This window comes from Epinephelus moara, chromosome 18 (genome assembly GCF_006386435.1).
Source record: "Epinephelus moara isolate mb chromosome 18, YSFRI_EMoa_1.0, whole genome shotgun sequence".
Taxonomy (NCBI): Eukaryota; Metazoa; Chordata; class Actinopteri; order Perciformes; family Serranidae; genus Epinephelus; species Epinephelus moara.
Genome location: NC_065523.1, coordinates 7,571,337 through 7,596,518, shown reverse-complemented (window position 1 = coordinate 7,596,518; position 25,182 = coordinate 7,571,337). Strand labels below are relative to the sequence as shown.

General features: G+C 43.1%; 3 protein-coding genes and 1 long non-coding RNA gene across 9 annotated transcripts in view; 1 reads left to right on the top strand and 3 right to left on the bottom strand.

The window, feature by feature from the left end:
• The window catches only part of hoxb3a (homeobox B3a), a 113,250-nt gene that overhangs the window by 86,772 nt on the left and 1,296 nt on the right, over positions 1 to 25,182 (bottom strand). For 4 of the 5 annotated variants that reach the window (XM_050068227.1, XM_050068222.1, XM_050068220.1 and 1 more), the window contains exon 1: positions 2,630 to 2,828. The exons of the other annotated variant lie outside the window; for it this stretch is intronic. The gene's annotated coding sequence lies outside the window, so the exon portion shown is untranslated. Of the gene's footprint in view, positions 1 to 2,629; positions 2,829 to 25,182 lie in introns of those variants that run through there. 5 annotated transcript variants of the gene reach the window in all.
• LOC126404880 (uncharacterized) lies at positions 2,965 to 24,267 on the top strand. Of its 2 annotated transcripts, XR_007571529.1 has the most exons (5): positions 2,965 to 3,225; positions 12,726 to 12,816; positions 18,540 to 18,678; positions 19,530 to 19,603; positions 24,021 to 24,267. It is a non-coding gene; the product is annotated as an uncharacterized LOC126404880 (long non-coding RNA). The 2 variants fall into 2 exon arrangements; XR_007571528.1 differs by lacking the exon at positions 24,021 to 24,267 and having other exon boundaries at positions 19,530 to 24,014.
• On the bottom strand, positions 4,496 to 7,774 carry hoxb5a (homeobox B5a). Its single transcript, XM_050068242.1, has 2 exons — positions 6,876 to 7,774; positions 4,496 to 5,443 (listed from the first exon to the last, which is right to left on the bottom strand). Exons 1-2 carry the CDS (start codon positions 7,582 to 7,584, stop codon positions 5,196 to 5,198), a joined length of 957 nt encoding a protein of 318 aa, XP_049924199.1. The 5' UTR covers positions 7,585 to 7,774; the 3' UTR covers positions 4,496 to 5,195.
• Positions 12,039 to 18,520, bottom strand: hoxb6a (homeobox B6a). Its single transcript, XM_050068244.1, has 2 exons — positions 15,268 to 18,520; positions 12,039 to 13,252 (listed from the first exon to the last, which is right to left on the bottom strand). Exons 1-2 carry the CDS (start codon positions 15,833 to 15,835, stop codon positions 12,975 to 12,977), a joined length of 846 nt encoding a protein of 281 aa, XP_049924201.1. The 5' UTR covers positions 15,836 to 18,520; the 3' UTR covers positions 12,039 to 12,974.

The window sequence follows — 25,182 nt, the reverse complement described above, 5'->3', positions numbered from 1 at the left end:
CGAGAGCAGAATCCTCCTCTCTTATTAGCGGGGTGCGGAGGACATCGGATTAACTGTGTGGTCGTGGCGAGGAGAAATCCACTCATACGTGAAGTACTCTGTAAACCCTGTAAGAGCAGCTGTAGCTTAAGTCACTTACACTGTGAAATACTTTGCAAAAAAGGTCAGGGAAATTTAAAAAATATATATACACTTTTACTTTATTTTAGAGACTTAAAATAACAAATATTAAAAAATACAACATGGACAGATGTTTGGAGAAAAGTTCTTAAAATAAATAAAATACGCACATAATGACACAAAAGAGTCTGTGCAATGAAAGGACAATGAAACACACCAAAAGCTAAACCTATATTTAGACAATAAGACGCACTTAATTTAAGGTCCACGACTACTGGGCTTTTTACCGCATCTCACGGTCTTCTTCAGCCCTTAACTGATGGAGTTTATATAATTATGTATTGTAAGTTATGAAATTATTATTATTATTTCTGTCACGTCATTACGAGTTGATTCAAAGATCCACTATGTCTGATTTTGTGAGCAAATAGCACATGTTGTGTTATATGTCAGTGCTGGAAGCACCCGCCTCTCCATATTTAGTATCTGTCGGCCTCTTCAGGGCGCCATGATGCAGTTGGCCTTAACACAAAAGCAGAACTATTAATTTAATTGTCTGTGACGTAGCTTTTTTCACCGAGAGTTTTACCATTGGTTGTTAACTATCTACCGGGAGCGGTGACGCAGCCGTGATTGAATGTTTTAAAGAAGTTTGAAACTCCTCTCGGTACCGAAATATGAGCGTCCACGGTGACACGAGACATTAAACAGTTTACATGATAGATCTAAGCAATAAGAGGCGAGCGTGCGCGAGGAGAGCGCAGCGCCGCGTGACTGGTAGCTGGGGCTGTTTGACAGCTCGAGTCCAGCTTCAGACATCAGAGGAGCAGCGTGTGGAGGACTAATAAAGATATAGAGGCTCGGTGGAAACAGTCAGACACTGTACTGTTAACACCTCCACCTTCTCCACTTTGATTCCCAACACGGTCTGCACATATTCCCTAACATCACGTGGGTTTCTTGGCAGCTCTGGCGTTATTAACCAGTAATGGTGAATTACCTAAACACGGTTTAAAAAAATTATAAGAAACTTAAAAAAAATGTACTGAGAGAAGTGTTGAATTGTTGACTTCAACGGACAACATAGTTGGATTTTTTTTTTCAGTTTAGATAAACGAATATTTCCTTGTTATTAGCATGCATATGAAATGTTATTTCTAATGATTTTAAACGGATATGTGTTACTGTAATTGTCACATAGTTTAAATGTTGCATCATAGAGGTCCATTAGCTTGTTTTAAGGGAGAGTTTTCACGTTAGTTTCACAGATTAATGCAGTGTTTGATAGTCATCAGTGTATTTTCAATGCATCAGTGTCCTGCCCTAATAAACACTTCCACTAGCATTTGGTTCAGTAGAGAGTGTTGATGTCTGGTCGCTGAGAGTCAGGCCAAGGCTCTGGTGTAAAATAACCTGGAAGGACTCTGATGGTGAGCCTTGGGAATGTTTGTATCCACGACCTTTTTTTCTCACACCCATCCTGCCTGGAAAATACAAGGGCGGAGAACGGACAAAGATTTTCTTGTACCCAAGGACGCATATCACTACGTGTGTGTGTGTGTGTGTGTGTGTGTGTGTGTGTGTGTGTGTGTGTGTGTGTGTGTGTGCGCGCGCGCGTGTCCTTGTCCATTTACCTCTTGGTTAATGTTAGCACGTGGGCATGTTTCCAACTCTTAATCCTCTATTGAAACCATTTTTACGCACACAATGGCCGTGCGTAAAAGTGATAAAACAAGAGTACAGTGATCTGAAACGTTTCCTCTCCAAAAGAAATGCTGCAATAAAAGCCATCGGAGAGGAAATGTGAATTCACTTCACAAAATGATTGCCATATTTATCCTGATCTAGAGGGAGAGAGAGAACATATCAAACATACCAGTTACGCACCTCAAAAACTTCAGCTAAAATGCATCATGAGCTGTTCTGTGTTACATTATCAGCCTTTCATGAAATGCATTATTAAGACACTCCAACAAACTCTATTAACTTTTTAAAAGGAGGAACCTCGTGGTAAAATCTGAGGGTAGTCTTTCTGCAGTCTACAGTGTCATTCTTACCGCTCCAACTTTTTCCTATTCACTTTACTTTTGTAAAAGTTTAGTATGTTTCACACGCACAAGTAGACACATACGAATACACAACGACTGCACAGATTTAAACCACTCTGTGTTTGCTGCCAGCCACCTCTCCAAACTGAGCAAGTGTCATGTGTGCCTGTGCGCCACCATTACGCAGTAAAACGCATATACTGGGGACAACACAAAAGTACACTCTACCGCGCGCGTGCACTCACGCAGCATTTCACTCCATCTGTGACGCCACCACGTCGCGCGGTCCGAACCAGCCACAACATCGAATCTCAAATATCTCAAATACACCGGAGCTTCATTACAGCAGCACTACAGAGTGAGTGAGTGACATGGTAATTACACAGCTCCCATTACCACCTCCCATCCCCTCCCCGCTCTACATACCCCCCGCTTACAGACAGCCTTCAAACTCTACTTACTGTGCGTCCTGACTTTATCTCTCCACCGGATTTTCCCAGCGTCCAGAGCTGCACAGACCGGAGCTCGCCGGGCTCGGCGTGTGAACCGGAGCAGGAGCAGCGGCCGGTAGTAGTGGCCTGCTCTCTCTCTCTTACACACACACCCTCCCTCCCGCTCTGTCTCTACTTTACTGACCCCTTTAGGATCCCCGCGAAGCCGTTAAACCGTCACTTGCTTTCTAGAATGTGAAATATATAGTACATTGTCAACTCCCCAAAACCATAAAACTAACTTTATGGACCCCACGTGACCAGAGGAGAGCCAGTGAGAGGTATCAGTCTGAGGCCAGGCCTGATCTTTACGATCCAACTTGGAGATAAAAACCCTCATCCGTTTGACATGTAAATGTCAAAGCTGCCTTCTTTTTTATAGTTTGGCCCAAAGCAGAAGGAGGTTAGCTTTAAAAAAAATATCTCAACACACATACACACACAGAAGAGGCAGGAGATAGCGGCTGTGTCCAGATGAGGCTCGGTGCAGGACCTCGTCAACCCCCCCTCTATCAGCAGAGAAATAGAGCTGTGTATGAGCAGGGAAGCTGAAGCAGCATCAGTCGGTGAGTTTAAAAGTTCAGTTGGCTGTTTACAGTTGGAAATTGGGAGATGGTAACCTAATTTGGCCGGGAGTGGCCTCCGTTAGAACGGAAAGGGAGGCCGTTTAGAGAAAAGTGACCAATTTGTCCACCGCGGGTTGTTTGTTGTCTTGTCAGACTTGGTCAGCAGAGATGAAAATTGGCCCGTGTGTGTCTGTTTTCTGTGAATGTATGTGTGTGTGTGTGTGTGTGTTCTGTGCAGCTTGTTTAGTGATTGGGGAGCACGGCGCTGTGATGCCGCTGAAGTCGAGGAAGTTGTCGCCTTGGGAATGTGGCGTTCAGGGCTGAAATAAGGCCTGGAAAACACACTGCAGGCCTCCGGACAAGTGTTTGGTTTGTGGTAGAATGCGTCTTCACGCATGATGCAGTTCGAGTTTTCCAGCTTTAATCATTTGATATAAGTGAAAACTGACAGTTGTTTAAGCTACTTTCATTAGACTAGACTCCCAATAATATGTTTGTATGGTAAAGGTGGAGACAACGCTTCACAGACATGTATAAGAAAGTACATTTTCTTTAAGTTTTGGACTCGGGTTGGTCCAGACCCACATATGGTCCGGACTAACCACATTATTCTGGCCTGTTCCTCAGCCAGATATAATATGACGCAGCGACCTCAGAGTTTGGTAGCCGACAGCTATTGTCATCTCGCGACACAGAATAGCACATGAATATATTATTAACAATTATTTAATACCTGCATATAGCGCAAATATTACCCATTTATTTGTCCAAACCAGTTTACGGCCCTTGCACGCTGCTCCTGTAAAATCTAACCGTTTTCAACCCCTGTTTAGCCATTTGTGCGGCAGTTTGGTGCACGAGCAGCTGGTTCAGTCTGTCTGATTCTGATGAGTATGGGGAACTTTATTGTTGTTGTTTTTTACTCCAAGTTACAAACAAATACAAAAAGCTCATTGGCGGAAAGCTTACAGGCCGTACAGGACGGTAGCCGTTTCTCTTACATGCGCACACCCACTCACACAGTCTCTCACACACCATACACACACGCGAGCACACACGCACTCACACACGCACACTGCAACTACAAATAGCCAACTGGTCACATTTAAAAATGTCAATATATATCTATGTACATCCTTTCTGAAACATGTATCCAATAATTACAATAATAATAACAATAATATACAGTTACACTTTTTTTGAATAATAGAGCTATACACAACATTATGGATGGACACGGAGATGGAAGCAGGGCTGGTTTGTTTTTTAGACACACACACACACACACACACACACACACACACACACACACGGGAGCAGGTAACTGACAAGGGGGGACTCGAACTATTAGGCTATACACACGTTATTGGCTGTAAACAACTTACAATAAGAGCTCACATGCTAACATTTCTAGAAAGCACTTTGTCAATTATAAAACATCGCACTTGACACATAAAACGATATTCAGACATTACACAACAGATAGGTAGCGAGGTTGTAAGGTAGGACGTAAGTAGAAACATAGTTAGGTAGCATTATCCATCCTTCCATCTCTCGACTCCTCTGCTCCGGACAGATTTTTAAAAACGACGACAACATACAGGAACACTACGTTTATGTTGTTTTTTTTTTACAAGAGCAAGTACCACAGTCATTATTTTTTTTACGTTGCCCTAAAACACCAAAGACCAACATGCCAAACAAATAAAAAGTGCTGCGCTGCTGTCCAGTACTCAGTTGATAATAGGAAGTGTTTTTAAAATCTAGATTTGGAATCTGTTTGTACACATGTTTCTTCATCACCGTCTTCTTTTGCTCCACTCTCTGCTGGTTTCCTCTGTTGTTTTCTATGTTTTTCTTCAAGTTTTCCTTTTTTCTATTGTTTTGTCTCTCTTTTCCCTCCTGGGAAGCCTGTACATGGTAGTAACCTTTCCACATAGATGGACGCATGGGTTTTCTTTTTTTAATTTCTAGGGTTGGAAGGCGCTGCCGGCGGTGGCGAGGCTCATGCTTTTCAGTTTGTTGTCTTTCTTCCACTTCATCCTCCGGTTTTGGAACCAGATCTTGATCTGCCGCTCCGTGAGGCAGAGCGCGTGCGCGATCTCTATACGTCGCCGCCGCGTGAGGTACCGGTTGAAGTGGAACTCCTTCTCCAGCTCAAGCGTCTGGTAGCGGGTGTACGCAGTCCGAGCCCGTTTCCCGTCCGGGCCTGTCATATCTGAGGGTTTGGAGTGAACAAAAGGCAGTTAGGGGGGCGTGTTTGGATGCACCAACATGTGACATGAACGGGTAATCATTTTGAAATGCAGACTAACAATGTGTGGACGGAATACCATAAACACCTAACGATACACTACAATGCACCAGAGTTTAAAATAACCACCAACTATGGTATAAAAATATTACTGGATCAGCACATCTCTGACGGAGCATTACCCTTCACAGAGGTGATGTTTTCTACAGGTTTGCTGCATTTTAATTCTGGTTTATTATAGCTACAGGTGTTGACATTATTGTGTCCATCCCTTTCATGCACCCTCTCACATACAGACGATACAGAAGGCTGATTTCACGAACAGTTTTGTCATAACGACCGTGCGTAAAGGCACAACAATAGCGCGTAAAACTGCTGCCTTATTCTGACAGCAGTCTTTCTTCACATTTTATTTCTGTAATTTCCACTCCACAGCCTGTGCTAAAAGATTTGCTTTTATTTGTCACATCACTGTTTTCTTTCTTAACCACCCCTCTTCACCGTCACCCTCTTCATTCCCCCCTTTTGACTCCCTCTAGCTCCCTTCAGGATTTTATTGCCCCGTCCTCTGCCTCACCTCCCTAATAAAGTTCCCACACGTAATAAAGCTTCACTTTTCAAAGGAGCAACAGCCTCCAAAGCCTTCCTGGCCTCTTTCTTTTTTCTCCCCCTTTTTTTCTTTTCCCACCCGGCTCTGTCTGCGCTCTTCAGCCTGTTGGGCTTTGCTGCCCGGCTTGCCTCTCCCTTGACAGATTTATGACGCTTTTGTGGAATTTGCTAAGATAAAAAAAGAGGGAGAAAATGCAGAGGGGGCAACCATCCGGCGTCCTTAGCTTCTACAGGAGGGAAATGCAAAACGAATTGCACCCTGATGCACTGAGAAAACACGCTAATACACAACTTCAGCTGGTTAACCAGAGGCTGGCCAGCTGTCCTGTTTCGTTGGTTTATGATTTCCAAATAAGTACAAAATACATTCTGAAATTTCCGCTTTTAATCTGCTAGGCGCAACATAAAACAAACACTTTGTGCTTTACTGGGAGTTTCAAACATCTCGCTGACTGATTTCTGAGACTCATAAGAAAATATTAAATTGACGCAGTGTAAAAAGCTTCCTGGGGTGCAGACAAGAATGAAGAACCGTGGCTAAATGTGTCTGTTCTCAAGCAGCCAGATTGCCCTACTCAAATCAAAGCAGCAATAACTCTGCTGAATCTTTAGTGTGTATGCAAAGAGGCACAGAGCACCATGGCTCCCCATGTAGTCTACAAGCTCTTAACTGTCACCAACCCCATGTATCCAAACATACAGGCTACAATCTATTGAGGCAGCATTATGAATATTATCGCCCTATGATACAGAGCTAATAAACTGTAAACACAAGAGCAGCATGTACCATGGCTAATGTGCAGCTTTCTCATCCAGGGGAATATCTGTGGTGGCTGAGTCTCGCTGCCCGTCGTGTTGCCAGCGGCTGATCCCGCCGGGCCGCCCTCTTGCCTCTGCACAGGCTGTGGGTGCCCGGTCCTGGGCGGTGGGTTGCTTCCGTGGCCGGCGTCCCGGTTGTGCTGCAACTCCTCGGTCTCTGGCGACGCGTCGTCCAGCTCCGTGAAGCGCTGCGCCGTGCCGCCACCGCCGCCACCACCGCCGGTGGAGGCGGAGGACAGGTTAGGAGAGCTGAGATTGCCGCTTCCTGGTTGCTCCGAGCGAGGAGACGAGCTCTGGGCGCCCAGTTTGGTGTCTCCACTACCGGTTGACAGGAGGGAGTCTGCCGCAGAGGCGAGGGAGCAGCTGGACTGCTGTCTGAAGCCCGTCTCCGAGGCAGGGGAGCCGAAGCCCCGGGAGTCCCCGACCACCGAGCCGCCCCCGAAGTGTCCTCCGGTGTTGGCGGCGTTGCTGCTCCCCCCTCCCCGGTTGGTGACGGTCAGGTCCATGCCATTGTAGCTGTAGCCGTAAGAGCCCGTCGCATGGTGCATGTTGGCGGAGGAAGAGTCCCTGTACGTCCCGCCGTTCATTGCGCCGCTGCCGGCTCCATAATTTAGCAGTTGATAGTCGGGGCCATTTGGGTAGCGCCCCGAGAACGAGTTTACAAAGTAAGAGCTCATTTAGGTTGTTTTAGAGAGTTGCAGGCTTACAGCTGAGTACTAAGGGGCGCTTGATTTGTTAGATTTAGCTTGGTCGTTATATCGCGGGTACTTTCAACGATTTATGATGTATTAGTGAATTATGGCGTTGCACTGTACTTCGTTTTTAGCTATGTATGCGCCGTCCAAATATGGGGGTGGGGTGGTGTGTATGTGTGTGTGTGTGTGTGTGTGTGTTGGATTGAGGGATGTGTGTGTGTGTGATGGGGGAGGTGAGGGGTGAGGTGAGGGAGGAGAGAGAGAGAGACAGAGAGAAGGGGGAGGGGGGGTGGTCACGTGCTTTTGTTGACCAGTCGTAAATTCTCGCCGATGACTTTGGAGAGGTAATTCATGCTCTGAGGTTTCTAATGATGAAGGGATGGGCGGGGGAAGCTCTCTCTCTCTCTCTCTCTCTCTCTCTCTCTCTCTCTCTCTCTCTCTCTCTCTCGCTCTCGCTCTCTCCCTCTCTCTCTCTCTCTCTCTGTCTCACCCTTTACTCTGCTCTGCTGCTGGAGGTGCCGGGGGTGAGCTCAGAGCGCCACCTACTGCAGACATAATTTATTGCACTGATGAAAAAGCCCGAAATAGAAGTAGAGGGAGAGACAGACACTCGAGAAAAAAAAAACAAAAAAAACTCTCTCTCCCTCTCTCCCTCCCCCTCTCTCTCTTTGTGTGATTGTGTGTGAGTCTAATCACTCAGGCCTGTTAATTGACCTTTGCTTAGGCTGGAAATTAGAAGCCAGTGACCATAAACCATAACATAACCCGTTAATAATGGAATATTTAACACTGCAGACAAACCCATAATTTCAGCCTGCCAATACTGCCTTACAACTTCAGCTGGGAGTTTAGCTCTCCATCCGCAATCCCGCCTACATTGACAAATAAAACAATATCAATACAACAACAACAACAACAATAATAATAATAATAAGAATAATAAGAATAATAGTAATGCATGAAAACAAACTGAAACAGTAACAGCAGTGACGGGTCTGACATACTTCTGAACTTATACTGACTGCGCCATAGGCACATTACTGCGTCATCACGCACGTGTGTAGCACCATAACCAGCCCTAAACCGCTATGACAAGATGCAATGATGCATTCAGGGCCGCCTGAAACTTTTTAAAAACAGAGAGACCGGAAAACGAGGGTCACTTCTCTTCTTCTGTTGAAATATTGTTAAAAATATCACATATCCCAACCGTCCACCTTAGAACACAAAACTGGGCCTCATCCTTTATTGTTAACATTGTATAGTGTCCCCTCTTTGCTGATGTCATAACTGCACAATGCATACACATGATGTAGTTGTATTAAATACTGTGGATTCAAATTTTTGCCTTTCTTTATTCAACCAGGAAGTGTGTTAGCAATAAAGTGTTACACTAACCGAAGCGTAACCACGACTACAACCAAAATACGTCACACATCCCAACTCCAACACTGATACACCCATGTGTATGTGCGACACAATGTGAAGCCATCAAGTCATTACTGGAAATGAAAGTCAGATTCTTTCTTTCTTTCTTTCGTTCTTTCTCTGTCTGTCTGTCTCTGCCCCGTTTCTCCCTGTAGCCTCCCTCCCAGCTGCAGAGGAGGAATGTTAAACCTGATCTGTGACGTCCACACTGGATGGAAATCTGCTGATTTATGATTTGTTGATTCCCGGGTTGGGATGCATTTCAGCCAGGGTGCCTCTGTGTGTCTGAGGTTGTGTGTCTGACCGTGTGTGTATTTGCTTTAAGCCTCAATGTGCACTCGGCTGTACATGTTTCGTTGTAACTCTGACACACACACACACACACACACACACACACACACACACACACACACACACACACACGTACATGCACACATGGTAGAACATTGGGCAGATGAAGAATTCCAGGTTTTTGTGCGAAATGATAGAAATGACCGCACTCTGTGGGGGCACCGTGCGTGTATAAATGCATGTGTGTGCACTTTTCAGGCCACATTTCAGACACTCAGCTGCTCTCACACTGAGTGTCGGCAAAAGAAACCAGCAGTTGGAATGGAAATCATCTTGGATATTCCAAAAGTAACCAGGCAGAATAAAACAACTGCAACATCCAGCACCAGGAGGTTCAAATGCACAAAACAGATATCTTTTTTTTATTATTTTACTCACTAGAGTTTTCATATCGGTATTAAATCAGCCGACTGTTGGCCTGAAAGCACAGAAGCCAAAAAAATGCCTGTAGAAATGGCCAAGGGATGAAAAGAAATGGCATATAAGCCGCAGGGACGTTGAGGAGGGGGCACTGACCCAGCTGGCACACACTCCTGAACACACTCCCCTCGTTATATATAGATTTCCACCACACTAAATATTTGCACCAACAACCCATGGACCACTTTGGTCCAAACAAATTCCACAGTTTCCGATAAGAGAGTTCAGTGGCTATGGTTTATTTTGATTTTTTTTAGCACAGAATGCACAGTTTTAAAGCTACATAGAATATGTGTGTGATTTTATTTCATATTCCACCTGCGGTTTTTGGTAGTTTTGCTCTCCAGTTTGCTCGATGTTTGCAGATGCTCAGGATTCAGGGTTAGATTAGTAGAACAAGGTGCTCAAGCTGGAGCCACACACTCTAAATCTGCTCCTGCGCACTTTGTTTCTGGATTAAATCATCCACTAAATAGCATTTATTCTAAATTGTATTCTATATTATATTCATTCGTCTAGGGGAAAAATGAGCACAACTAATTATAATCTATAGACTACTTAAATCCTCATTTTAATCTGCCCACAGATGTCATAATGCTGTTTAGACGCTCCCGTTTTGAAGAGTCACATAATTTAACTGGAATTGGAATGGTGCAGATTTTACTTTATAGTCTAATGAAATACTTTCAGAATTTGCAACCTAAAAATCCACAGCACGACCTGCTCAAACTACCGAAAACTTAATATTTGGAGGCACACTTGTGAAAGTGGAAACTCGAACGCAGAGACCAAATAAAGATCCATGCCACTCCAGAAAATGCCAAAAATATGAAAAACACCAAACACGTGTGCAGTTAGTATGTGTTGGTGTGTAAAACGAGCCCTCTGGGTCACAGTGAACCCATTTCCACTGTGTTTAACATAGAACATCTGCCAGCATACAGCTCTCCTAAAAGCACTCATTCTCACTTTGAGAATCGAACCGCCAATCCTACCCAAATAAGAAGCCTATACAATTACCATGCAACAAGCCTGATCAAGTTCTTTGCTTGTTACAGGATTTTAAGTTTATATTCTGAAATTGAATATCACTGCAAAGCAGTGATTATCAAAGCTTACTGAACTCAAATGAAATCATATTAAGTCTAAACTCTCACACAGACTGATGAAAATATTTTATTTTCTCCGTGTGATATTAATTATTTACTGGCAACCCATGCCAGGTATTACCTTGGCAGCATGTTCTGCAAATGAATGGGCTTTTATTAGCAGACTTAATATGCCTATTCCAACTCAATATAGTCAGAACAACAAGTGGGGCAGCATTCAGTGAGCTGGGAGCTCACAGCAGATGCGCGTTACTCCAAGAGACACATGTCATAATAATAATAATTAAAAAGAAAAACAAAGAACACACACGTCGGTGCGTCTTCTGGGCAGTTTGCTGTTGATAAACTGATATAAAATATCTTCATGGTAATGCTGTAATTGTGTCCTCTGCTGCCAGCATAATATATACACTGATTATTAATGTTGTAACTGAATATTTTAACGTTAGAATAGCATTTGATACATTATGATAATTTCTATCATTCGACTTTTTTTTATACAAATTTTCCATATGAGCTAAGTATTAGTAAAATATACACTGCAGTGTGGTTGTGTAACAAAGTAGGCCTAATGATTTCCTGTGTATTAATGTGTTGATGCTGTTACTTTGGGTGTAAAGGCGTTATGATATTTATGCGCGTGCATCACTGAAACCCAAGCCGAGCTACTGCCCGAGAGATGGGACCCGCGCGCCGGTCACTCAGGGGACAAGCAGAGTTCAAAGGGTCACGAGGACATTGTCCACTTTGTCTGGGTGAAGTGTGTGTGTATACGTATGACGTGTCTGGCTGGTCGGCCTCGAGGACAGGTCAACTTTCTCTCCCTCGGTCTGGTCATCAATTAGTTCAGCCCGCCATTAGGACGTAGCTCGCGCCCCTTGTCACTTCCACTTCGGACAACCGCTTGCGCTGAATTGGCCCCGGACTCGCCTCGCGCGCCGTAAATATGTGCGTGTATATTTCAAGTAAGAGGTTTGTGATCCTTTTTAAATAGGCCACAAAATCATAAAATAAAATAGTTTCTGATACTGAGTTTAAGTGTTACTGCTCCTTATTGTTTTAATAAATTATTAGACCTTTTTTGGGAAACAACCCCCACCCCATTCCAAGAAAAATTTCTACCAATACATACTTTACATTTTATTGAACATTTGTCATAGGTAGTATACGTAATTACTTGACAAAAACACTAACATAAACAAACAATGTAAAAATCCATAAAATGTACACTTTCCTGAACGTTTTTAGGTAGTTTGGAGAATAACATCAGTAGATTAACACCCTCTCCCACGCGCCCCCCTCTATTTTGGAAAACACCTTGAATGGTTAAATTATCCCCACCCCTACCCGCAATGACATTGTTTTCACCGTACAAGGTGATGTTTCCCCCTTGCTTATTTCTGTACAGTTTAAATATGAACACCATATGACATACATACACTTCTCAAATAGTTTTTCTTCCTCACATTGTTGTGTGCGCGTTTAACTGAAGGTATAATACACACAACACGTTTACAAAATAAGGAAAAATAGTAATCGGGGGGTCGAGTCCTAAAGCTTCGAAACAAGTGCCTGAAAGATAGGAAGTACATTTGACAAAAATAAAAACTAATAAGAAGTTAGGTTGTTTTCTTGGAATGCAACAAGAAATTGTGTCTTCAAACAGTTTGTCAGCGTTGGGTGGCGGGTTATTTATTTACTGTATTTTTTAAATACATTTCGGATGCCATAACCTGCTCCGCCACCATCCATTTCCCTTTCTGTGATCTTGTTTCTCTTTTTTAATTTTCTGAATTTTATCTGTTCTTTCCACAGTCACACGGTTCCTTCTCAAGAGTCTTTTGGATACATTTCTTGAGGGATCCAAAAAGGAATCCTCTCCCCCTTCCTTCTCTACATGTGTCAGGTAAAAAAATAAAATTAAATTAAATGTAGGCTACTTTTTCCCAGAGTTTTCACATCAGACAAACGTCTCGACGAACTTTGAGACGGGAAGGGGAAGGGATTAACCAGCATGTCTTTTCCTCCATCTTCCTCTTTTTTATCAGTCTTTCCCATCCTCTTTCACTCCGTCCGTTTCTCCTCTTCCTCTGTCCCGTTCACCGTGGAGGAAGAGGAGGAGGAGGAAGAGGAGTTAATCAGCTTGTTCTCTTTCTTCCACTTCATCCTCCGGTTCTGGAACCAGATCTTGATCTGCCGCTCAGTGAGGCAGAGCGCGTGCGCGATCTCGATCCGCCGCCGCCGCGTGAGGTACCGGTTGAAGTGGAACTCCTTCTCCAACTCGAGGGTCTGGTAGCGCGTGTACGTCTGCCGCCCGCGCCTCCCGGGGCTGCCGAAGGTCCCTGAGGGAGAATAAAAGACAGAAAGTTACACTTTAACCAAGGCTGTACCTGCTAACACACACAGAGTCACCTTCAGGACTGGGTTTGTTTTTTACTATTCTATTCTATTCTATTCTATTCTATCTAAAGCGGTGCAATCTGGTTGGTTTTGTAGCTTTAATGCCCCTTTTTAATACAGTAGAGTCTGTTCCCAACTTGCCAGTTTGGGATCAATACAATTAGAATTTAATTCTTCAGTTTATCAGTCCCCCAGTCACATATTGTCCGTGGTGTCCTTGTGAAAGTGCATTTTCTTGCTTTGAACTGTTTTACAGAAGTACCAATATTTATAACACCAGTAGCATATATGCCCAGCACTATGATACAGCATCTTTGCGGTTACATGTGTTTTTTCCCAACAGCCTGATAACAGAAACGGACACTTGTTTAATCCTTCGTGAAGGCTGGAATTGTTCTTTTGGTGTAGTGTGAAACCAAAATATTACCCAATAAAAATAAACAATTTAACTTCAGAAAATGAGGTTTCAATGTCGCAACTGGTGAATAGCAGCATTGAGGAGAGAATAAAGATGCTCTTGTTCCAGTTCTCAAGCCCTCAGTGTAATAATATTAATAATAATAGTAGTAAAAGTAAGGACAATAACGATAATATTTCAGAGGTTATTCCCCCCGGTGAGGATCCGTTTCCATGGCTTTAGTCTCCTCTGATCCCCACTAACAGTATTTTGGCCCCCGGTGGTAAACAAATCGCCATGTTGTCAGTTTAGCAGCTTCAGTTTCTGTATCGATCTGAAAGGCAGAGCATGGCGTGGAAAAAACCGCACGCTGCTCAGGGCGCATATCTAAATCTAAATATCCATAAATAAAAAGTCAGTCCAAACCGGATTATGGAGGAGCACTCAGGTTTTCTGTGCCACTCTGTTCTCTCTCCGGCTGCCATTTACATCTTCAGCTGTCATTTATAGCTCGCGTTGCGTTTTATTCCTTATATATGTCTTTGCAGCGGAGCCTGTTTCCACCTCATCTGTCATAACTCGGAGTGTCCTGCAGGGCTTTGTACCACAGTAGCCCTGCATCATCCACCATTAGTCACTACACTCTCAACAGGCCGTTTTTCTCTTTTAAACAAAGACACTCCGGTTTGCAATACAGTGGCCCAAAACGATAATTTCATACTTGTGGTTTAATCCTCACAAAAGTGTAAAACAGGACAGACTCATCATTGTTTTGAGCAGCCGAATAAATCAAATTATTCCCTCTTTAATCTGTCCCTGCGTGTCTCATTTTCACCCTGGCAGCATTTGCAGGCCTGATTATGAGTGTAATGTCTAATCTGCTCGGTTATGAATAAGCAGCGCTGAGGTCAACAGTCCAGGCTCCTTAAAAGATAACAGGAGAGAAGCTGGGATCAAAAATAGCAGCAGGAGCTGTGATACCATTCTTCTTTTTTCAGTGACGGGATAAAAACATGTTTTTAAAAAGAAAGAAGATGTCTAAATGTGAGGTGGTGAAAAAATATTTTAATTCCACTTTTTTGTTGGTGCTTTAAGGCAGACTGAGGACCCGACAGAAGAATAAAGTTTAAAAATGAAATAAAGAATAAGAGAGAGACAGTTATATAGATAGCTGACTCGCAGAGGCTGCATGCTTTTAGTTTCCTCTCTATCTATCTTTCTATCTGATCCTTGTTTTCACCCACAACACTCTCTGACAGGCTTTTCCTCTCTAACTTTATTTTCCCCTGCTCGGCAGCAGCTTCGGTCAGCAGGTCACATACAGTAACAGGAGCTCCAACCCAAACAAACCCAGTTTATGACGGACAATAAAATATCAAGCACATGACTGACTGACAGGCCAACAAACGGGGATCATAAAGCAGCTACTGAGAGAGGCGGAGGAGGAAAAAGAGAAAGGGAAGACAGCAGAGGGGCTGACAGAGGAAACAAACGTCAGTTTTATGACGGGGATCATAAAATATGCAAGAAAGAGCTGGAAAGAGGGAAGAAGACACTCACCGTTGCACGAGTTCATCCGCTGCATCCACGGGTAAATGGGGGCTGATGCCGGCAGCTTGTCGTCCATCGTTTCACCGAACATCCCTTTCCCACTCAGCCCCGCGCACTCCGCTTTACGGTGCATGCCTTCCTGGCTCAGCGCGAGCTGATGCTCTTCCAGACTGCACGGGTGCTCCTTGTCCCGATAGAAGCTCGTGGCCGCAGCTGCAGCCGCCGCTGCCGCCGCTGCCGTGGCATAATCGCAGGCACCAGCCCCGGTTGCGCCCCCTACACCGACCCCTGGCGCCGCCCGGTGCCCGCTGTACGCTCCGTTCGCAGCCTGTTGGTAGTAAGTGGACGCCGAGTACGGTTTCTCCTGGTGCACGCCGCCGCCGCTCGCGCCATACGCCACGGCCGCGGCGGCGGTAACGGCTGCTGCCCCCGAGTAGTGCCGGAGCGGGTGGTCGGCGGCGTATCCCGACGAGTAGAGCGGGATCTGACCCAGGAATGACTCCGCCGCCGCCTGCCCGCCAGCACCCGTTCCCGGTAGCGTCACCGGGAAAGAGGAGTTGACAAAATAGGAACTCATCGGGAGAAAGTAGGAGAGGAGACGGAGGAGAAGAGAGGAGAGGAGAAGAGGAGAGGGGAGGACAGGAGGGCACGAAACAAACACAACAACAACGTTCACGCGATGAAGAAGAAGGAGGAGTAGAAGGAGGCTAACGGCTAACGGTTCTCCCTCCCGTCCTCCTTCCTCTGCCTTCCCCTGCCTGCACTTTATGATTTGTTGTGTTTTATAGCCGACAGTCCGACGGGCTGCTGCTATCACTTAGTTTATCGCAGATTGGGAGGAGTGGGGTGAGGAGGGTGAGGGTGAGAGGAGGAGAAGGGAAGGGGGGTATCTGGGTGGCTGAGTGCCAGTGTGGGACAGAGAGAGAGAGGAGGGGGGGTGTTTGTGTGTGGAGAAGACGGGATGGGGTGAGGAGGAGGATGAGGGGGGAGGCAGAGACCAGCTGACCTCAGACTGACCAATGGGAAGCTTCCGTGCCTGGCATTCGTTCGCCCCTTTTCCTTTCGTTGGAGAGAGGAAGAAGAGGAGGAAGAGGAGGAAGAGGAGGGGGGGCTGGGAACTACCCCCCCTCCCCACCACCACCTCTCCCCCTTCCTATTTCCCTTCTTCAATCTCCCACTCCCTTTCTCTCTTTCTAATTCTCATTCAATTTCTCTTTCTAATCTTCCCCCGGTTCCCGGTGAGATTGCGCAATCACACCGGAATCCTCGGCGCGTTAAATTGATTCTTTCTCTCCCTGTGTGTCCTCCTCCGTCTGTTGTTGGACCCATAAAAACCAGCAGCTCACACACACGCACGCGCGCCCTCCCCTAGGGGAGGGTTGCTGCTGCACAACCAGAGGCAACCGAATAATAAAACATATTCCCGGCGCTTTGCAGATAATACCGACCGTATTAAAATGAATTTGGCGAGTGTAAATCACAGCCGGGAGCGCGCACGAGGCATGTGTGGTCCCAAGTGTGTGTGTGCGGCGGGGATGTGAGTTAGCCTACAATATAATGTGGGATTTCCACGTCTATAATTGAGGTGTTTGTGCATTTGTAATTGGTAGGCATTTGGGTCGGTGGGTAGATTTATGCCCCCCATGCCGGTCAGTGTGTGTGTGTGTGTGTGTGTGTGTGTGTGTGTTCTCTACCGCAGGCCTTTCACCGCGGTTGTTTTCTCCATCGGACAAGTTGCTTAAATGATAATCTGAAAGGGATTCTCTGAATATAATCGGTTAATGTGTAATTGCTGAAAGATAACCCGGATGCCGCTGATCTGTCCCGTGTTGTGCTGTATGAATCATATGCTTGTTTTGAGCTGTGGTGTCTGTAGAGAACCAGTTGTATTGTGGAGCCGCAGGTTCGGTTTGATCAATGTGTGCAGTGAATTATTATTTTCTCCTTCTCTGACACTGATTAGGCTGAAATGTAAAACGAGAAGAAGAAAGAAAACAGTCTCCAACTTTTCCCATTTTTCCTCGTATTCTTGACACTGATTATAGCCACGCGCCCGAAACTCTTTCCATGGGGCCATTATGTATTATTCAGGTTAAATATATTCATACAAATAGCCTACATTAAACCTATACGGATGCATACTATAGCTTTGAGAAGGAACAAACTTACTTTGCATAGTTGTAGCGTAACACTCCAACGTCCAGCAATTAAAGAAATGATGTTAGTAATATTAATTATACAGTAGTAGGCCTCAGGTTACATGAGTTCGTGTTATAATTATAACGAGATAAATAGAATCACAATCACAATAATTAATTAATATATAACGTCTTATTTTGTATCAGTTGGTCATTGAAACGTGGTGGAAAAAGTTTGTAATTTGCTAATAATTAAAACATTTCTTCAAAAAAGTTTTAAAACGTAAATACTTTTGGCTACTATACAAAAGTAATGTATGTATGTATGTATGTATGTATGTATGTATGTATGTATGTATATAAATATACACACATATACATATAGGCTACATATATGTATGTATGTGTGTACATATATATATATATATATATATATATATGTAGCATATTCGGCGTAATTGTGGCTTTTTTTTGCACGATAGTTCTTCAGTTTTCTAAATTATGAATTCAACTGTAATGAATAAAACCAAAATGTATAGACGTAATGCAGCAGGCTGCACACACACACACACACACACACACACACATACACATACAAAATTATGAGAAGAAAGACATCATGGATATTGTTATGCTCTCCTTCCATATTATTCTTCTTTTTCCGATTATAGTTTCAGAAAGAAAGAAAGAAAGAAAGAAGGAAAGAAAGCAAAGCAAAGCTGGAGGAGTGGGCCTGCTTTTCATTCACACTTACAAACGGAATATGTGTCGCTGAGGTCGTAAAGTAACCGCAGCCATAAATAAGTCTCCCTCTCTCTCTGTCTTTCTCTGTGTTTCCCCTACAGACTCTGACTTGTCTGCATGGCCCAACTGCAGACAGTCCGACTGACAAATAGAGACAAAGACTCTATTTTTACTTTTACTTTACCCTCCCACCCCCGTCCATTCCTCCATGCCCTCTCTCGTTTTTAAAGTAACACTGTTCAGAGCAGGGAGACAGATAATAAGTTTCATCCTCGACTCTCACTTTCTGTGGAGGATCACACAGACAGTTGGGGAATCTCTCTTTTTAACTTTCAGTCTGACCTCTCCCTCGCTCCCTCTCCCTGTCTCTCTCTCTCTCTCTCTCTCTCTCCCTGGCAGGACGCTGCGTTTCCTCTCCGCTTTGTGGGAACGGGAAGCAGCAGCATTGTGTTGGAGCTGACTGTGGTTTAATCATTAATGAGCACTAACAGTCGGGGCAGGACAGGCATGGCCTACAGCCGGGGACACACACAGGACGGTAATACCATTATTACATACACAGCCCGTATGCATTAGCACGGTTGTAACGTGATTGTGGTTTAGGCATAATGCGTACTTAGTGGTACCTCCTGTTCAGCAGCCTGGAGGGTAAATATGACTTTCTGACATATTCATATTTATCCAGTGTAGCAGTTAGTGTGTGACACAGGGACAACTGAGCTAAGCGTTTAAAGCAAAGAGACACTGATTAAAACGTGTTTACATGTATGGAATTATACTGTAACGTAGCATAAATTAATAACAAGCCGCAGGAGGTGAGATTCAAGTGCCTCTCACAATGCTGCATTTTAGAGTTTCATCACACTTCATAAGTATGTTAACTATGAAGGCTAAACTGTTTTGGATATTGTGTTAGCCCAAGCTTTTAAAAACTGACAAATTTACCTTTATTACAGGTGCAGATGTAAGCTAACGATGTGTAGTGTTACCATATCTTATAAAGATACACTTTTGGTTTACTACATTGAGAAAATAGCCTACTAAGCAACCAATGTGCCATCATGACACATTTATAGGCTTACATTTTTTGTGCCAAAGCCTTGATGTAACATAAAACAAGAATAACTAATATGATAATTAGTCTCACATATTAGTTTATAATTCTACAATGGCGGAAGTGAAAAATGAAGCGTATAAGCTGCTCCATAATGACGCACTTTAACATAATAGCTTTAGTTAACATGCAGTTTGTAAACTAGGACTTGAAGGCAACAGTGCGACCTGATTTCTGTTACCATATCATGTGACTGCTTTGAAATATTCATACATGCTGGCTGCGTGTGCAGCTCAGTTGTAGGTTAATGAGCGGGTTGTTATGCGTCTTTGCAGGTGTGTTGCAGTTTGGGAGAAGCGAGGCGGCAAACGGCACCAAACGGCACAGAGAGAGGAAGACTCGGGCTCGGGTACGGAGACTGGAGGTGTTTGCTAAATGAGAAAGTCTGCCCTGTTGGAAGCAGCGGTTAATGTCAGGAAGAGAGTGTGAAGGAGAGAAACATAAATGGATAATGCACCTTAAAGTGAGACAGTCACAGCCTGCTCTCACGCGCCCTGAATGTCAATGCGCTGTGTTATCTTCCCTATTTGCTGTTTCCTCCTGTAGATGACACACTGAGGTTTAACCAGACTTAAGCATGTTTCATGTACAGTTGGCCTTTTCTTGCCCTTTTGTTTACGTCACACAGCTAAAGCTAAAGTCTGCAATTATTCAGAAGGGCGCACCGTTTTGAACGAGTTTGTGAGGCCAAATTGTCCAAATAAATTGAATATTTTTTCAGCGAAATATGAAAATAAAAATTTAAAAAAGGCAACTGTTTTAATTTTCTACTACTATCATACAATAACGCTACTACTAATACGAACACCGTCATAACAATGATACTCGTACATGGGAACAGTACGCAGTCGGTGAAAATATTCGGGGATGTGTTTCCTATCTAAATAACTAGCCTATTTAAATTATAAAAATAACAACATCTCTAATATCAATGATGATAACAATAATAATAATAACATACATAGTGTGTAATAATTTAAGCCGGCTGTGTGCAGTAAATCAGACGCGCGTGTGTGTGTGTGTGTGTGTGTGTGTGTGTGACCGAGCTGCGGTGTAAACAGTTGAGGGCTGCTGAAGGAACTCCAGGAATCTGAGAAACTTCAGAGATTATCGACAATTAAAGCTGAAGGAGTCAGACTGCTGCTTTATTGCTTTATGGCTCTCTGTGTGTGTGTGTGTGTGTGTGTGTGTGTGTGTGTGTGTGTGGTACAGAGAGAGAGAAAGAAAGAGAGAGAGAGTGTTCAGGACTTTTATGGTTTTATGGCCGTTTATGACTCCTTGTAAAGTCCGAGGAATGGCGACGAACTGAAAAACAGGCCCGCAGCAAACAGCAGATGAACAAATGTGCTGTGCTGCACACAAGGAACGCGCGTGCACACACGAACACGAGCACTGTGCAGTTCATCTGCGGTTCATTTCAGCCTCGGCAATGCTCAAACTGCCGGCATTGCACTCAGTGTTATTAAAAAGCATTGTGAAATAATTAACTGTCTATGAAATTAAACATTCGCACTTTATTTTATTGACTTACACTTTTTTGCTTTTGCTGTTTTTGCCCAGAATTTGATTTCAACCCCTGCACAGAGATAACTACACTGGGGAATGTTCCGAAATATTCCTAGTGTTGAAACTGCAGCCACCATTTGGAAAATAACGCATCTTGATTTCTAAATTCAAAAACGTGTATTTTCGACATGTATTTCAGTCCTAAATGTTTTATTTTTTTCATGTTTTTATTTTCTCCTTTTTTTCTTTCTTTTTATTTGAGGAATTTGAAAAAAACACGGCATCTAAAAGAAAAAGAAACTCACAATAATCAGAAATATTTTTATATCAAGGTGATGGAAGATAAATATTTGATTTGGAAAAAAAGGCACATCCTCTCAGGTGTTTCCGTTCCAACGTTGAATAACTTTAAATGTTTTAAAAATAGTCTGTGACATGTTTAAGATACCACTTATCACCTGTCTGTTTAATCCTGTAAGGAGAAGAAAAAATTGGACTTTAATATCTCTGTATATTAATATCTGTTTCACGTAACTACAACAGTGTAGAGGTGCACGTAATGTCCGTACCTTTAGAGTATAAGCCTCAGTATCCTGGTTAAGAAACAGTGTGTACGTGCGTGTTTTTGTGCGCGCGCGTTGACCGACCTCTCCTGCGCGAGTTAATGACAAACTGAAAGAAACTGCCTCACTAGTGTTTTTTTTGTTTTAATGTATTAATCGTTTCCAGGCTGCACGAGCTGGCTGGCTGCGTCCTTCACGGCACCGTGAGCTCGTGCTTTGGGTCAGTTCACCGAACTGTTACCGGTGGGCGCGAGCTCTCGGCCACATAATGGCCCCGGGACGAGTTAAAGATTAACGGACGGATGAATGCAGCATCACGGGGAGCTGGGGCAGCTTGTTTTTCTCCAACTCTCTGCTAAATGAAAAAAAAAAAAAACGGAGCGGACACGCGCACTGGTGCACGCGTAACTAATTTATTTTATTATAGCCGGTAATCAGGGACATAATACGATATAAGAAGTTCTAAAACATAAACCACATTAAATTGTACTTGCAATTCACATTTTCAATACGTATTACAATGACTCGATTTTCATCATTTGTTTTATTAAGTCGTGGCGATTATTATTATTGTTACTATTATTATTATTATTATTATTGTTATTGTTGTTGTTGTTGTTGTTGTTGTCGTCGTTGGTGTTGTCATTTTTGAGGGTTGTTTTTTTATAAACTTTGTCAATACCAAAATGGCATAATTATTACCTATGAGCCTGCACATTATGTGTAACTACATTAATACTTTGTATGATTATGGTGGTGCATGTGAAGTTTATATACACTTAAATATTATGTGGAATTCACTTTTAATATTATCGTATGGTAATCAGAATCTACCTCAGTCTCTTTGTTCACACCAGAGAAAGACAAAAAGCCACAACCAACAAGACAAAAGAATAAATGTACGGCCCACACATTTCCACACGGTCACGTGCACGCACATACTCCCTGGCTCTCGTCATGTCTGGTCTGGTTTCATTCCAAAGAGGACAACAAAGTGAAGTCTCGGGCACATCATCAGTTTGTCAACAGCTTACACACTATAACAGAAGCAACCCCACACTTACACACACACTCACACACGTGTTGCCAGCAGCACATCACACCTTCGAACGACGACAGAGACACATTTAGCCTCCAAGCCAGGAAGCATAGTGTGCGTGTATAAGAGTCTCTGACGAGTGGGTATTACCCAGAGGATGAAGCGCGTGTTTTTGTGTGTGTTTGAGAATGTTTAGTACTGTCGCCAACATGACGCTAGATGGCACCAGAGCGTTTTGTAGGAGCGGGCTGAGGCTGCTGAGGCTGCTGGGAGGCTCAGTGCTGAGCATAGCCGCCGAGCTGCAGCTCTGCCCCGGGCTGGGTCAGTGTGGCCACCGCTCCTCCAGCCTCTGGAGCTGCACTCTCACTTTGTTTTTCATGTGTGAGCCTGGTTTCCATCACAATCCAATGATAAAAGTAGTCCCAGATACTTTGTAGTTTGACGCATCAAATTTCAATATTTATATCAGATACTGTTTTATCGTAATTTAAATTTATATTTTTAGGCTCAGTATTCTGTGCCAAATATGTCATGTATATGATATATAAATAGTTTGCTTGTGGTGAAACATGGTGTTGATCCGTACTGAGGATATGAATGTACATGCGTGTAAATGAATAATATATATATATTTGTATAAATATGTGTTTATATAAATGAAATGATAAACCGGTCTCGAGCTCTGTGACTTATGATACTCAAACCGCTGCTCCCGCTAGCCTTAATGACATAGAATTAACACTGATTTAAATCTAGCAAATGATGAGAATATTATGATTTACTATGCAATATCTGTTATTATATAACTAATATTTATTTTAAAAATAATGATGACCACTTCTACTGCAGCAATAAACACTGACAGCTGCAAAAGTAAATAACTGAACTGTAAAGACTGAGGACAATGGTATTTAAACTTTAGATGGCATACTGGGTCTATATGGTCGACCTTTTTAAACAACATATATACTTATAAATTAATAATTAGAAATTAAGCATTTTTATTTTATGCAAAAAATCTCTATATATTAATAGCATGAATCTGTGCCTGAGGTGAGCAGGCGTTATGTTGTCTTTCTTAGCATTTGTCTCTTCTCGCCCTCTCTCTTACACACAATGTGCCTTTTAAATATTAGTTAAATATTTGTGTTTGTGCTGTAATGAAGGAAGGAGCTGGTTTATGACCATAAAGTTAATACCTGACACAGTGACTTGCCAGATTTCTTAGAGCGTCTCCTATATTAAAGCATCATCCACCCGTAGTTGCTACGTGCAGTTATTTCATAAACACTGGACGTAAAAAGAAAATGTCACTGAGTTTTACCAAACCGTACAATATTAACTTTGTTGTGTGGTGACAGGTTTGCAGTATGAATGTGCTCCTAATCCTTAATGAATATCAAAAATACTCAGCCAATAATGCGCTTATGTATTGTGGGAAATGTAGTCGGCTACTGATGCTTCAGATGCTACATATCTATTGTTATTACCCGGCACCGCGTCTTAGTATCTATTGCTGTAACAGTGTTTGTCTACTGATTATATTTTTGATATCTGGTAACAATAACTCTTTGTTGTTGATTTTGTATTGGTGCAGAGATGACGAGAAGTGTGTATTGCTTTTAAATGTATTCCGTTAACTAAACTTTCTTATCCAGCCATCAACACTGTGTCGTATTCCAGAAGAAATGGAAGCTGTCTCCCCAGTCAGAGGTGTTACAGACATTCAGTGGATATACTGTCAACGCTTCTCTGTGCTCACCTACAGACTGAGGGAGGAGTGGCGGCGGCCAGCGGATATTCAAAGCTAAGAAATGTTGAATTTTGATGTATATTTTGTAAATCTGTAGATGAATGTGTTCTCTGAATGCTTGCAAAAATAAAAATAAATAAATCTACCGAAAATCTCATCTTGTGTATCGTCTATGACCGCATGAGATGCACAATTGTGTGCCGCTTTTCAGACATATCACCAAACGCACATAATTTCGTGATTATAGGAAATCATTTCTGTATCAGATTTACGCATGCCCTTCAGTGTCAGTATTAGTCATAATTAGTCTGACGGCAAGCAACACACAGTTCTAATAACAATTAAAGTTATAATAATAACTTTATTTCTGTAAGACAGCAAGTTATGCTGCTTAGCCTGTGATTGTGAGTCTTAACTAGTTAACTAGCCTCCATGAATTTTGGAGATCCAGTAGGCTACAGTCGTAGAAAGCACACAAAGGTTAATTTGTTACAAAACAAACTGACACACTTACATATCTCAAAAGTAAGAGATAGTAAAAGCTTAGAACTATTTACCACGGGAAATGAAATCGTCCTGTGTGTGTGTGTGTGTGTGTGTGTGTGTGTGTGTGTGTGTGTGTGTGTGTGTGTGAGATGAAGGAATTTTCTTCAAATATCAGACCCTTTTAGAGGTGTTTGATATTTGAGACAGCAACAAATTGGAGAGACCAAAGAGAAGACAGACAGACAGACAGACAGACCTGCAGATGTGTGTGTGTGTGTGTGTGTGTGGGTTGGTTGGGTGGAGGGGTGGAGGTCTTGGGCGGTGTCCTGGCCGGTTAGGTGTAGACAAAAAAAAAACAGCCCGCCCGCCGCAGGGAGGAAATGAGAAGGGAAACAAAGTCATAAAAGTGGGCTGGACGGACTGAGACAGAAAAAACATTCCTGTGTCTGTATACACACTCACACAGACACACACACTCACACAGACACACACACACTCACACTCACACACACAGGCTGTCAGTCAGCTGAAACCTGGAAGCTGTTCCACTGAGATCTGGAAGTGAAACAATTAAAAAAAAA

Excerpts from the sequence above, each read along its gene's own strand:
- hoxb5a (XM_050068242.1), bottom strand. The coding sequence starts at position 7,584 with ATGAGCTCTTACTTTGTAAACTCGTTCTCGGGGCGCTACCCAAATGGC. Across the intron at positions 5,444-6,875 it reads AAAGCTGCACATTAGCCATG|ATATGACAGGCCCGGACGGG; the intron begins GTACATGCTGCT and ends CCAAACCCTCAG.
- hoxb6a (XM_050068244.1), bottom strand. The coding sequence starts at position 15,835 with ATGAGTTCCTATTTTGTCAACTCCTCTTTCCCGGTGACGCTACCGGGA. Across the intron at positions 13,253-15,267 it reads GCGGATGAACTCGTGCAACG|GGACCTTCGGCAGCCCCGGG; the intron begins GTGAGTGTCTTC and ends ATTCTCCCTCAG.